The sequence below is a fragment of the Drosophila grimshawi genome, unplaced genomic scaffold (assembly GCF_018153295.1).
Source record: "Drosophila grimshawi isolate 15287-2541.00 unplaced genomic scaffold, ASM1815329v1 contig_311, whole genome shotgun sequence".
Lineage (NCBI taxonomy): Eukaryota > Metazoa > Arthropoda > Insecta > Diptera > Drosophilidae > Drosophila > Drosophila grimshawi.
The window spans coordinates 22,730,762-22,744,464 of NW_025063098.1; the positions used below are offsets into that span (position 1 = coordinate 22,730,762).

Sequence of the window (13,703 nt, forward strand, 5' to 3'; positions counted from 1 at the left end):
GACTAGCTTGCCACCACCTTAAATGCTGTGTTGAGAGCTGTGCAACAAGAAATCTTGTGTTTTGTTGCGTCCACAAAGCAGACACGACACGCGCTCAACGCTGTTGTGTAGTTGAAAGTTGTTGTTATTGTTGCTGTCGTCAGTTGGTGCGACACAAGCCAAGTGGCAGGCAACTAGAGGGGGGGCAGTGTGGGAGTAGGCCAGACATCAGCACAGTTTGTTATTATTTAAATCAGGAAGTTGAAGAAATTTCCGCTCCGCACACACAGCAGCAAATTGGCAGTAGGCTGGCAGCAGGCAGCCAAAGAGCAGGGTGCCAAGGAGCCAAGGAGCAGGCAGAATGAAGCCGACAGCTGACGTTTGTTGCTCCTAGCTGCGTCCAGACGTCTGCGTCCTCGTCGTCCTGCGCTTCCGTTTCGTGTTGTGCGCTCCGTTTGCTGTCGACTGTCGACTGTCGAGTTTTACGTGCTGCCAGCCGTCGCCGAGTCAATTAAATTTTTATTTAAGTGATTTCAGGCGACATAAAATATCATCAGTTGGCTCGGCTGGAGCCTAATGAGAAATCGATGTGTCTCCTTGCTGGAATTTGTTCAAATCCAATTCGAGAGATGCGCACCTGGCACCTGGCACCCGGCACCCGGCTCACCAATTGGCATACACATCCTCATCCTGGCACATCCTTGCGGCCAGCTTGGCGTGCTTTTTAATGGGTTTTTATTGCTGTGCTTCAGGTGCTTTGATTGCTGCAATTTTTAACTTGATTTACACGATTCTCAGATCACACTATATTGATTTTACAATTAGGCCGACACGAAAGGACTATATAAGGGCGGGGCGAGAGGTGGAGAGGGTGAGTTGTGAGGGGATTTTCAGTGCATTTTTGCATGTTTTCGCGTACTTTGCGCATTTGTTTTTTTTTTCTGCTGAAATTTCTTATGGGCAGGATGTGCTCGCATCTAAAAAAGCGTTTCGCTTTTGCTGTTTGTTTGTTTGTTTGTGTCAAGAGTTTGAGTGTTGTTTGTAGCAAGTTTTATGCGCCTCTGCGCCTGGCACCGAATACGCCTATTTGTAGTTGTGGCAACAACAGCAGCAGCAGTAGCGGTAGCAGCAGCAGCAGCAACAGCAGCAGCAACAGCAGTGGCAGCAGCAGCGACGAGCGCAATTTATGCGGTAATTGCTTTTTTAAGCGCTTCACATTTATCTTTTCGACACAAGTGAAATGAGTTTGCTGTTGCGAGTACCGTTACTTTTAGCGTGCCTTTGTCGATTTGCCTGCAATAATAATAACAACAACAGCAACAACAACAACGCGAACTACAAAAACAACAATAAGGACAACAATAATAAGGGGAATACATAACAAGACTTAACAGCAACGGTAACAATGACAACAATGCCAGACAGGCAGAGTGAAAGAGAGCGAGAGCGAGAGAAAGTGAACGAGCAAGCGAGTTTGGCTCAACTACTTACAATGGCATTTTTATGACATCTTCTATTTGTCTGCGCCTCCAAGTATGCAATGGAGATGCCAGACTTTTCTTGACTTTTGGCATTTCGTTAGCTGTTCTTCTTCTTCTTGTTGTTCTTGCTGTAGAACATTTTACCCTAATTAATAACAAGCAATGCAATTTTAATTTTATGTGAAAAATTACGCTGGTAAACTTTGTGATTTATGCTTATGACTTGTGACATGTTCAGGGGTGAGTATGTGTGTCTTATTACCATAAAGTTAGACAAATTTATTGCCGTGCGCTAAGTGGCCATAAAAGTAGCTCTTCATAAAAGTGAAAGCATTTTTAATTGCTTTGTATTCTAGAAATATTATATGCATCACTTAATTTGAATGTGTCATCCAAATAGTTGGCATAGCCAAATTTCAAATTTCCAGTGCTCCTGAAACTATGGCGCAATACTATAACAGTGGTTTCAGAACTGCGCTTAGTTTACGCTGACAAGTTGGCAGCACCATGTAAGTGCTGCCACAAGTCTGTATTGCCAACATCTGGCAGCACCAAACTTCGATAGTCTTGTACGATATTTGTGTGTGTAATCGATGTTCAGTAGTAAAATTAAACCTGGTTTGTTACGCCTTGTTTGTTACTTTTTCCACAAACTTCGCCGTTGTCGTCGCTGCCGTTTCGCGCTCTTAGTAACGTGTTAACATTAAACAATTGCGCTGGCTGCAAATTGTTAACATCGGAACAACAAAACTCGGGCTTGTCAGCGACTGACAGTAAGAGGAACAAAAAAAAAACGCAACAAACACAGATTTTTGTAGGCCACAGCGGATTTCAATTCGTTTTGTGTGTGTCACGCCCAAAAAGAAAAAACAACTCAAATTCCAGTTAATTGTAGTGCAGTAATAGCAAAGTTTACAAGAAATTGTGCGGCAAGCAAATAAAAACGAGACCTTGAAAAAAATAAAGGCAGACAAGCAGAGAAAAAAAACGCAATGGAGGTTAGTATTATTATTGTTGTCGAGTGTTGTTTGGTTGGCACTTTAAATGAATTTTTCATTGATGTTTGCAGTTTTCCTTGAATGATTTCATTTTCATAATTTCATTTATTGTGCGGCAACAACAAAATTTACCTCCTGCCCCTACTCAACTAGTACATTCAATTAAAGGCGGTGTGTGAGCGAGAGGCACTTAACGATAACGATTACGTCAGTGCAAGCTCTCTCTCTGTCTCTCTCACGTACACACATATTGTCTCTCATCTGTTCTGGAGTTTGCGCTCTGGGCGTCTGCCAGCGCCGCTCTCCCTCTCTTTCTCCGCTGGATCTTCTGCTGTTGCTGTTGTTGTTGGTGTTGCTGCTTAGGGTTCGTTTGTTTTGTTCGGGGTCGACGTCATCTAACCCTGTGCCGTGGCTCATTATTGATTCCCATCACCATCATCATAATCGAGTCTATATTAAATCTTATTATATCATCACAATGTCGCTTTCTTTTCTCATTTTGGTTTTCGACTGTGTGGCAAGCCCATTTCGCATAATTTGTAACAAATACAAGCAAAATATGCATTTTGATATAATTAACAGCCGTTCATTGTTTTTATTTCTGTTACTGCTGCTGTTGCACTGTGTGTTATCAGTGTTATCAGCTTTATCAGAAATGATTTACCCAGTCTTAATGACTTTGACTCAGAACATAAATATTGTCCCGGCAACTTCCTAGTGGTTTTATACCCATTGATAAGAACTGACTAAAAACCTTCATTAAACGTTGTGTTTGTTAATCCCACTAGCAATTTAAATGTTGCTGAAATTACTTGACATACCCTGGGACACTAGAACCGCTGTAAAAATTGCTGTGTTTGATCTCTGAGATAGCATAAAGTGTATATATATTTCTGATTGTTTATTTAATGGCAACTAAAGTCAGTCGACACAATTAAAACCAAAAAGTAAAAAATCTATTAAATGAAGTTAAAAATAAAATGTAATATTAAATTTAATTTCATTTATCTCCATGTCGACCACTTTCGACGCGGCTTGTTGTATATTGCAGCTAATTACGTTGTGAGCCCTTTCTAATGATTAATCCGCGATTTCTTGCCCCACAATTAAACCCCTTGCCAGATTCGCATTTGGTCGCCACCCACGCTGAGCGTCAAATCGCATTAAGTGTCTTTTGTGAGCTGAGTAATTAATCGCCTTTGCGCTCGTTGCTTTTTTTCTTTTTCCTACCATTTGACGACCATCAAAGCAAATCATGAAAAGCCCCTCGTAATAGAGGCAAAGCGAAAACAATGTTGTACTACATAAACGACAGTCGGCCAACATTGAAATTGGCCATTTCCGGCATTTAATTGACGTCGTGCATACAAAAATTGTCGAAGACAAACACAAACAACAAACGGAACTAGTTTGACTATTGAGTGTCTGTTGGGCTACTTATTTAAATTGATATGATGAGTAAATGCTGCTCCATAAAACATAGAATAAATAAAACCACAAATCCGCAAACATATGCATAAATATAGTAGTAAATTTCAGGAAAACTGCGCGATATCATTTGCAATTTTGATAGCAGCATTATCGATTTATGTGAAGAGATAAGATTTTTATAATGTTGATTAAAAATACGTAAACTTTATGTTGGACATGTAACTCTTAATATAGGATTTAACTTAATTTCTTATTAAACTGGATAGGAAAACAATATAGACTTTAAAAAAGGGATACATTAACTCAATGTTGTGAGATGTATCTTTTAATAAAGAATTTATCTGATTTTTTGTTAAACTGCATGCTGAAAAATAGTCAACAAATATTTATACATTATTTACTATACTGCATTATTCATATTTGAGTGTTTAAATTGGTTTTTCTGGTTTACTGGAACAAATTTCGCCTGACTATTAATTGCTAAGCCCGAAATATGTTGACTTTGGCAATTAGTAACAATATTATCAGTCTCATCATCTATACTCGACGTGTTCTAAAAACCAAGTTAGCAACAACTAATGCTAATTAAATACAATCTGAGATTAAAGCTTGCCCAAAATGTGTCAATGAAAAAAATGAAAAATTGCCAGCTAATGCTGTGTGAGGCGATTAAAGCTTTTAAAAAAAATTTCCAGCGCTGCCTGTTGCCTCAAACTGTCAGCCAAACTTTGAACAAGTTGTTAGCCACTTAAATTTCGCTGTTAACAACATTGTCAAGAAAAAAGCATCTTAGCGCATCGCAGCCAGAGACCCAAAGTGTTTTTCTACACTTTGTTTTGGGGAGCCCGAAACTTTCGGGGAGTGCAATATCTATGGAAGGCAGCTGGTAGAGCATTTTTCCTTTTTTTTTTTCGTTTTTCTTTTTATTTTTATCTGTATTTTTACTTGTGAATTTTAGCTGGCTTTATGCTTATTTTCATAAATTTCCACTTACTCATCTGGGAGTCGGTTGTCTGTCTGAGCTGAGATGAGCTGAATTCGGTTGCGAGTCTTATAACACGCTCCGTTAACCATATTTGGCTTGGAGAGGAGATGGGCATTACTTTACTTACTTCATCATTCGCTCAAACTTTGCATAATTCTCATTTATTACCGCAACCATTTTTATCTCCAGCCATGAAATCTGCCACATAAAGCGGCATTTTTATTCCCAGCCAAGCGAATGTTCCGGTCTGCTCTGGGCTCGAGTTTCGTGGGTTCGGTGCTTGGGTCTGCTCTCCAATTTATCTTACAAATTTAATCTTTTTACATAATTTTGCGTATGGCTTTTCGTGTAATTACCTGCACTGTACTCCCCTCCCATCACCTCGCGGGGAGCTTGGGAAAGTTGTCAGCTGCGCTGGTTGGTTGCCAGTCTGTCAAAAGTTGTGGTCGTTACAAACACATTCATGCATGTACATATGTTGTTGGCCCTGTCCATTTATTCCATACTATGCTTAGTATCAACTCCTGTAATTAAATTTTGCTCTCTTTTTCTTTTTTAATTACAGGTAAGAGGTTGACAACTGATGAATGATAAGCTGGCTTAAGTGATGTGGTCAGAATGACTAAGATCGGCGAATACGCTAAACAGGCAAATTAATTCACAAGTGCATAAACTTTACAATGTTTTCTTGATGTTATTTTAAAAATACTCTTGTTTATTCAGCACTTGCTGCAGAGTTTATTTAAAAAAATACTTAAAGCTGCCAGACAGCAACGGTTTATTAATATTTATTAATTATTTAGTTTTTGTCACTTCACCAGCCTTCTCTTAATAATTCAAAGTGACACTGAGATCATCAACTTTTATGGATTGATGTCATGAATTGGCTGTAGCATTGGATCAGAAATAACAGCAGCATTAACTTGTCTAATAAATTTCACCATTCTTTATCTAAATTAATGATAATTTACTTCTCTTATAAATGGTTGCAATGCAATAACTTTTTACACATACGTGTGCCACAAACTGGCTTAGTGACATATCAAGCAGTGATGTTGTAACTGCCACGCCCAGACATCAACGCCCACTTAATTATGCTGTGCAAGTGCACGCGATTTGTGGCATGCGCGTCGCTTTTCTGTTTCCACACTAGCTTCGTGTGCAAATCCGATCTGATTGCATCATGGTCGACATCTTGCCAATTACTATCAACTGTGTTTGTGGTTGCTGCTGCTGGCGCTGCTGCAGTTAGTTGCTGCCACAACCAGTTGCGACCAAGTGTTGCCCAATTCGAGGGCGGCAGGGCCTGTGCCCTGTGCGGCATGTCGCGCCAGCATTTGCATAATTGCCCGCAACTGACAAACAGAAATTGTTGCAATTTCAAATGCCAGCCTGGCAGCGTTCTAGCCAATTGATCGGAGTAGTTCATTGGCCGAGTTTAATGTGCAATCAAATGTCTCTCGCTTTTAACCCTATGGTCAAACTATTTGCTATTGTATAAACCAGCCGCTTAATTATGGACACCCTGTGGATTTGCCCAACACATATTTACATACTCGCTGCATTCCCTGGTAAAACATACATTTTCTTTCTTTCTTTGTATAAAAGGCCTACAACGAAATTGTTGTCTGATTAACTTTCACTCGCAGCAGTTCCCAACTATTATTAGTTGTTTTTGCGCTTTTGTATTTTTTTAAATTAGTGCTGCGCTTTTCTTATTGTTCAAGACAATAAATTCCATGACTTTTTGGTCTCACAAATTTGTACATTGTTTTCTATCGTGCGCGTTAAAAATGCCAAATTGCGACGTGACAAAAGTTGCGCACTTAAAATTCAAAGGCAAATGCAAACTACATAAATTTTGCCATGACGCCACCACCCACCCAACCAACCACTCAACCACCACCCACCCAGCTCCCAAGCCAACTCTTGCCACTTGGATGCTGTTTGTCTGCTGTTGCTTATTTGACATTTTATTGATGATCTGGCGGGCACAACAAATGAAATGCGTTGCACGTTTCTCATTTTGAACAAATATCGAGGGAGACTCCATATCATTCAAGCAGTCGGAAAAAAACCAACGACGCACTTGCCTCTATATATATATATATATATATTATCCGTATATGTGTATATCCGTAAATGGTAGCAAGCAAATTTCACTCTTTCTTATTCTTATACTCTTACTGGGGGTATTATGGATTTGTCGTTGAGAGAGAAAAAATGATTTCAATATAAAAGTTTGTATAAATTGATATCTACGATCTAGCTACTGGTAAATATGTATGATTAAGTTTTGTTATATACTTTTTCTAATCGGTTCATTATTTCACGGAACTATTATATGAGTTCTTCTATTGAAAACTTTGGCTAATCTTATTATAATATCAATAGTCCTTATATCATGAAGCTTTTGTAGCAATAGTCCGCCAAAAATTGAGCTCTTAAGCCAAATTCTCCAGTTACATCCTCAAAATTTATCAAGGAAAACTATGTTGATTATAGCTTTGGAAGTTTTGAAAATCGTATTAAAAATAGTCGTTTAAAAATCGACTTCTTAACCAATACTTCCCAGTTACATACTCAGATTGATATTGAATTCGAAGTGTCTTTATTATCTAGAAATACTTAATCGAAATGTGATTTTGTGACCAAGATAAGAATATGCAATGTGCCTGCAAGTGTATCTAATCTCCGTCAAACCCCGGAAAACTTTCTTTGTCGTTTTGCTTTTGTTTTTGTTTGGCCAACAGCTGTGCAAATGTTTTGTCACAAATCGAACCGCAGCCAAAGTGGGAAAGTGTGTCCCAGTGTCTCTTTTCTATTTTTATTGTCGGATTGCGGACTATGGGCACAAGTGTCTCTAATGTCGTTAGCTGCTTTTGCTGTTGTTAATTTGCCACTTCTGCCACTGCAATGTCAATGCTAATGCCGAGATTGGCCTTTGCCTCTGTCTTTGCTGTGTTACCCAAGATCTCAACTGTGGCCGCTCAGCTCTGCTGTGCGTGCCCAATCAGGCGGCAAACCATTCGATGTGGGAATGCACTGAGACGGAACTATCGGTGTCTCAGTTTTCAGTTTTCAGTTTACAGCACTGAACGCTTGACTGAGCTGCTTTAGAATTGACCAATGTGGTCTCAACTTTCTAGCCACCAGCTCCAGGGCCAAGTTCTTTTTCTTTTCTTCCCCTCTCTCTCTCTCTCTCTCTCTGTATGTGGCTGTGGATGCCACTGCTGTCAGCTGTAGCAATGGAGCGTGCCTTCTGTGCTTATTGCTATTGCCGGCTTGCAAATTGCATAAAATATTGCCAAGCTATAAGAGCACATTGCTGTTCACTGAATATGTGATTTGCGGTCACAGTGGCTTCAGACAAGAACTCATCGGAGCTGAGGAACCGAAGCAGATAGGAGCAGTTGGTAAAACTGAGAATAGAGCACTCAAGTGCTTCAGACACTTGAATATAATTAAGTTGCATGCGCCAGGGTTCCATCATTCAACACTCAGTTGCACTTCTGTATAATGTATAAGTTGCATATATTACAGAAAGTATAATGTGTGTACAAATAAATGTGTATATATTTATGTGAAGAAGCAACAAATGCAAATGTCAGATGTAAATTATTTATAGTTGTGTGTAAAACGAAAATGATCTTTACAAATATATATATAGATATAAAAACATTTGTATATACTCTTAAAATAAATGTCTTTGCGTCCTTGACTTATGAGTTATTAAAGCCCAAATTCAATTAGCTAGAAATTTAAATTTATTTAGGTAATAAATAATAATTTATTTTATCGCTTACAATTCACAAGTTCTGTAAATTTTCGTGGCAGCAGACTTAAACCCGTCGTACATAAAATGTAATCAATTCTCGAAATATCCAAATCCACAAATACGAATTGGTTGTAAACCAAGCATTTGGTTCGGGCTAATGCCAGCGACACTCTCACGTGAACCTCAACCGTAACAATTTACCTTTTACCTGTGCAATTTCCTTGGTGGTAATTTGGGTGCCTCGCCTGGCCATAAAGCTAGGCCAAAACCGACAAAACTCCGCTGCACGATAATTAAGATTTTGGAATTTCCTATCGTGATTTGCTCAAGTGCTACAATTTCCTGGTAGGGGAAGAGTACAGCAGCAACAGCATCTGTTGCGCATCCTCAACGCTCAAATCAGCACACTTCCTACTTGGCCATATTTGGGCGTGCTCGTACATTTCCAGTCATTAGTCATTCATCAGTCGCAGCGGCTTTGGCCAACTTTTCACCTGCTGCTGCCTGCCAGTCTGGCCAAAGACGGAAAGGTGGTTTTGTGTTTCATGATTTGTTGCTGTTGTTATTGTTGTTTTTTTTCTGCGCAGATTTTCCGCTCGAAAACGTGATCTTTACTGGGAGGTGGTTAAATGGCTTGCAGGTGGTTTGTGCCGCTTAATTAAATCAGCTAAGCACCTTGACCCACTTGCCAGTCACTGGCCACCAGCTCCACCACATTCATCGAGCAAAATGTGCAAATCACCGAAAATCAGCATTAGACATGTTTTGATTTTTGTTATGCGCCACATTTGGTGGGTCGCAACAACAGCTGGTTAAACATGTCTGAAATGGTCGCTCCCGTTTCAAGGTCCGTTGCGATTAATAAGCCGAATCCACCGAATCCGCTCTCTATTACACACAACACGACTCCACTCCAAACGCCGTCTGTCCGCCTAACACGTTGACAACTGTGCGGTCGGTATATATATTAATGTATCTGTCAGATACAATGCAGATATCTCGTTACGCCACCTTCTTAATGGCTTTTACGGTGCATTTGCATGGTTGGTGCGTCTTCGTTTCAGTTAAATACTGGTTGTCCCGTTACTCGCTGCTAGACAGCGTTAAATTGTTCAACTAACGCCTCAGACTATTATTTAAGTAAAGAATTGAAATTCTTAAGAGCAACTATTAAGCTCAGAAAACTTGTTAATCTGCTACGTGCACTAGTCGAATTTCTTAAATGCAGTTTAGCTAGAATTTATGCAAATAATTTTCAACGACTATTATGGTTTATTCATTGAAAAATGATTACTGTGCAAAATAGGATTAGGCATAATGTCTTAATAATGATTACTAAAATGTTCGTTCGACTCGAGATGATTATATAATTAGATTTTAAGCTTGACTGACTATTTAAAGAACCAATTTTATATTATCGTTTCTGGTTTTGAATTATTAGCATTTTGTAGTCAATTTTTAGACACTTGTAGAACGTATTAAATATCATCACAGTATTCATTTGCTAGGCAATTAATCACTATCATTTAAGTAAAAGTTCCTTTCACACTTCAGAATTTAATTTATTTAATTAAACATCAGCTACAGAAAACATCGCAAAAGTAATTTATATCTACACCGTAAGTGACCGCAAAAAAGATATAAAAAATTTCTCTCTTTAAACTGTAGTATAAAAGTTAGTCGCCTTAATTTCGCATTAGTTTTTTCATTTCTTCTATTTTTTTCATTTTTCTTCTTTTTTGTCATTTTTGTTGTTTGTGTTCATTTCAAATGCTGTGCCTGTTTTTAGATTTAATCTCCTGCTCAGTTCATGACTATGTTTGTGAGTGCGTGAATCTCGCGAGTGTCATGAACTCAATTATTTTTGCAATTATTTTTCTGTTTTGCTGAGCTTTTACAGCTCTGCGCTGGGATCAATTGCAAATGCTACCAAACTAGATGACTTGTTTATTAAAGCTTTAGTTTAAAGTAAAGAAAAAAAAAATTGAAGCGCCACATCTTAATTGAAAACGAATCACAATTTGTGTGGCTTTGCTGTATCATTGAGAATTGATCTGTTATTTTTCTATTCTTTTTTTTTCTCAATTAATCAAACTCTGCCCTCAATTGAAATGTCAACACGCTGCTGCTGCGCTCGTCGCGCTCTTCTACCGTTAGAAGCCGCTGCCTGACATAATAATAACAACGTTGAATGGCAGCTGATGCTGCCACTGCCCTGTTGTTGCCGCTTCTGTCTAAAGTGGGTCAATCGACAGCATTTAGCTGTACTCTCGTCGTATCTGTGTATCTGTTTGTATGGCAGCAGCATCTGCTCGAGCTTTTAACCAAACTTGGATACATGTTGAACATTTGAACATGGCCATTTACGAGTGCTTTGGCTAAGCAAAGAGGGACGAGGAAAGTGAAGGCGTTCAACGAGTACTACTCCAAGTTGCTGCTGTTATTGCTGTTGTTGTCGATTGTACCGAGTTGTAAGTTTAATTTTGTTGTACATCTAGTGAAACCGGTTTCACTCAACTTGCAGCAAAAGTATGAAAAGTGGTTTATGTTGTTAGTCTCGCTTCCTGGCGCACTCGTCACTTGGTCGATGCTGCCCTCTCAAACCAGTTTTTGAGCGTCTTTTGATTTGGCCTTACAGCCAGCTACCGCTGCTGCTGCTGTTATAGGGTACACTTAGGTTCGGTTTTGGTTCAGTCGGTTTGTTTGTTTGGGTCACGCTTTGATAGAACTTCCAGGCCAGGCCAACAGGCTAACTTGGCATGCTGTATAATTTTTTCTTATGTAAATTGTCGGCTCGAAAGGCAAGTCTTTTGGACAAGCCCAACGCAATGGCTGACTTCCTGCCCTTATCAGTCAGCTATTAGCCAAGTAACTTGCCAACTTGTCCCAAGTCACTCGCTTTGTTATTTATATATTAGTCTATGTCTTGCATTTTATTTCAACTTCCAATTGCCTCATTAATGCCAGCCATAAATCTCGACTGAAAGAAGAAAACCTGCGCAATGTTTTCCCACAGCAAATCAATCGCTTGCTGGGGCTTCAACTTTGCCTGCTTTACTTTATTATATGTATATTTATATATATATATATACTTCTTTTTTTCCTCTTTGTTTATTTATGGCCCCTTTGGTTTGAGCTTTGGCTGGGGCTTTTCAGCTTCGATTTCATACTGAACGCAGCACCGTTCGCTCTGGAGTGGAAGTCATTTAAGTGCAGATAGCGTCGCATGTTGCGTCCCCTCACGCGGCTGCCACATTTGACTGCCACCACCGTTGCTGTTGCTGCTGCTGCTGCTGCTGTTGCTGGTTTTAATGTATGCGCCCAATTTACATTGCCACCGACTGTCGATTACGCCAACTCAATGCGAGACTCACTGACTCACTGGCTGACTAGCTGACTGACTGAGTGGCCCGTTGCGATTGCAGCGTTTTGGCTCAAGCCGCGCCGCGTCAAGCAAATGTTGCACGACTGTCGCGGCTGTTGTTGTTGTTGTTGCTGCTGCTGTTTTTGCTGTTGCTGTCTCGGCCTGGTCTGCACCTTAATTTGGTGTCTTGTGTTTTCTGTGTGCGCCAGTCGCCGCTGAGCCCCAGTCACAGTCACATTCAGTGTCCGCTCTGCGCTCTGCCAATTCATCAGAGCTGCATAATTGGATTTGCATTTTGTTACTTTTGGTTTTATAATAATTTTGTTGTGCTGCGTGTTCTGTTTGTCATATATTGATTTGAAATAAGTGCCGATATGGAGAGCACTGCTGTGCCTGTGGCCGAGTTCCAAAAGATTAAATTGCGCCCTGTGCCCAGGATCAAGCGACGTGCCCCACAGCCGCCGCTCTGCCTGAAGCTGTTAAAGAACGTGCGGCAAACAATGAAACTTTGAGTGTTCAAGCAATAACTAATTTTTTCGTTTTTATTATGACTTTCACAGACTTCTTCCACCACAAAGACAACAACGCTTACCACGCCTGCCAAGCTGTATGGCAAGGATCTGAGCGAGTACGATGATGTGGATGTGGAGAGCCTTTTGGCGCAATTGTCGCCCGAGGAGATAACCATACTGGCCAAAGAAGTGGATCCTGATGTGAGTAACAAGTCTCCAAACCTTATAAGCTCCCATTATGTACTTATATAAATATATATGAATATATATATATTGATTACATTTACAGGACAACTTCTTGCCGCCAGATCAGCGCTGCAGCTACGAGTGCACCAAGGATGCCACTGGGCCGCTGAATCGCAAACAGCTCATCGAGCATATTAATAAGCAGGCAATTGAGACGCCAGACGAGCCGGAGTTCGAGCCCTATGTGCAGGGCATGGTGCGCGGCAAGAAGTGGGTGCCACCGCCGCGAGATGCTCGTGATATTGAGGTGGAGGAACAGATCGCCATTGATATGGGCGAGGAGTATGAGCATGCTCTCAGTGATGCTACGCAGGAGGAGATCATCGATTTGGCCGCCATTCTTGGCTTCCACTCGATGATGAATCAGGATCAGTACCATGCCTCGCTGCTTAACACGGGCCAGCCCGTTGGCTTGGGCTGGGATGGTATCACAAAGTCCACACAGCAGAAGCTGTACCCCAACGATCCGCCCAACAGCACAGACGTGGAGGAGTCGATTAAGCGCGTCAAGGATGATGATTCCAAGCTGATTGACCTGAACTTGAATAACATTAAGGTAAGCTAAATGAATTGTGAATGTAAATAGATTATGCTAATTCCACATCGTGCTTGCAGAATATATCGGATGAGAAGCTCGAACAACTTATTGCCGCACTGCCTCAGAACGAACATTTGGAAGTTCTATCGCTGACAAACGTCGGCCTGACCGATAAGACAGCTCTCCTGCTCGCCGAAGCGATCGAGAAAAGCAAAACCCTGAGAGTATTAAATGTTGAAACCAACTTTATCAGTCCGCCCGTAATTGTCAGGTTGGTGCAAGCCCTGCTCAAGTGTCACACCATCGAGGAATTCAGGGCCTCCAATCAGGTGCGTATCAAACTGCATTTGACCTTATCGTTGTTAATAATACGAACGCTCCTCAAATTGTC

The 13,703-nt window shown here is 40.5% G+C and overlaps 1 protein-coding gene across 12 annotated transcripts in view; it reads left to right on the forward strand.

Moving 5' to 3' along the window:
* The window catches only part of LOC6568474 (tropomodulin), a 48,549-nt gene that overhangs the window by 29,209 nt on the left and 5,637 nt on the right, over positions 1–13,703 (forward strand). For 9 of the 12 annotated variants that reach the window (XM_032740770.1, XM_043215170.1, XM_032740772.2 and 6 more), the window contains 3 exons: positions 12,577–12,729; positions 12,818–13,330; positions 13,390–13,641. In XM_032740770.1, coding sequence (XP_032596661.1) covers positions 12,577–12,729; positions 12,818–13,330; positions 13,390–13,641 — 918 coding nt within the window. Of the gene's footprint in view, positions 1–2,432; positions 2,459–12,338; positions 12,505–12,576; positions 12,730–12,817; positions 13,331–13,389; positions 13,642–13,703 lie in introns of those variants that run through there. The other 3 variants (XM_032740777.2, XM_032740774.2, XM_001994745.3) reach the window with 3 other exon arrangements.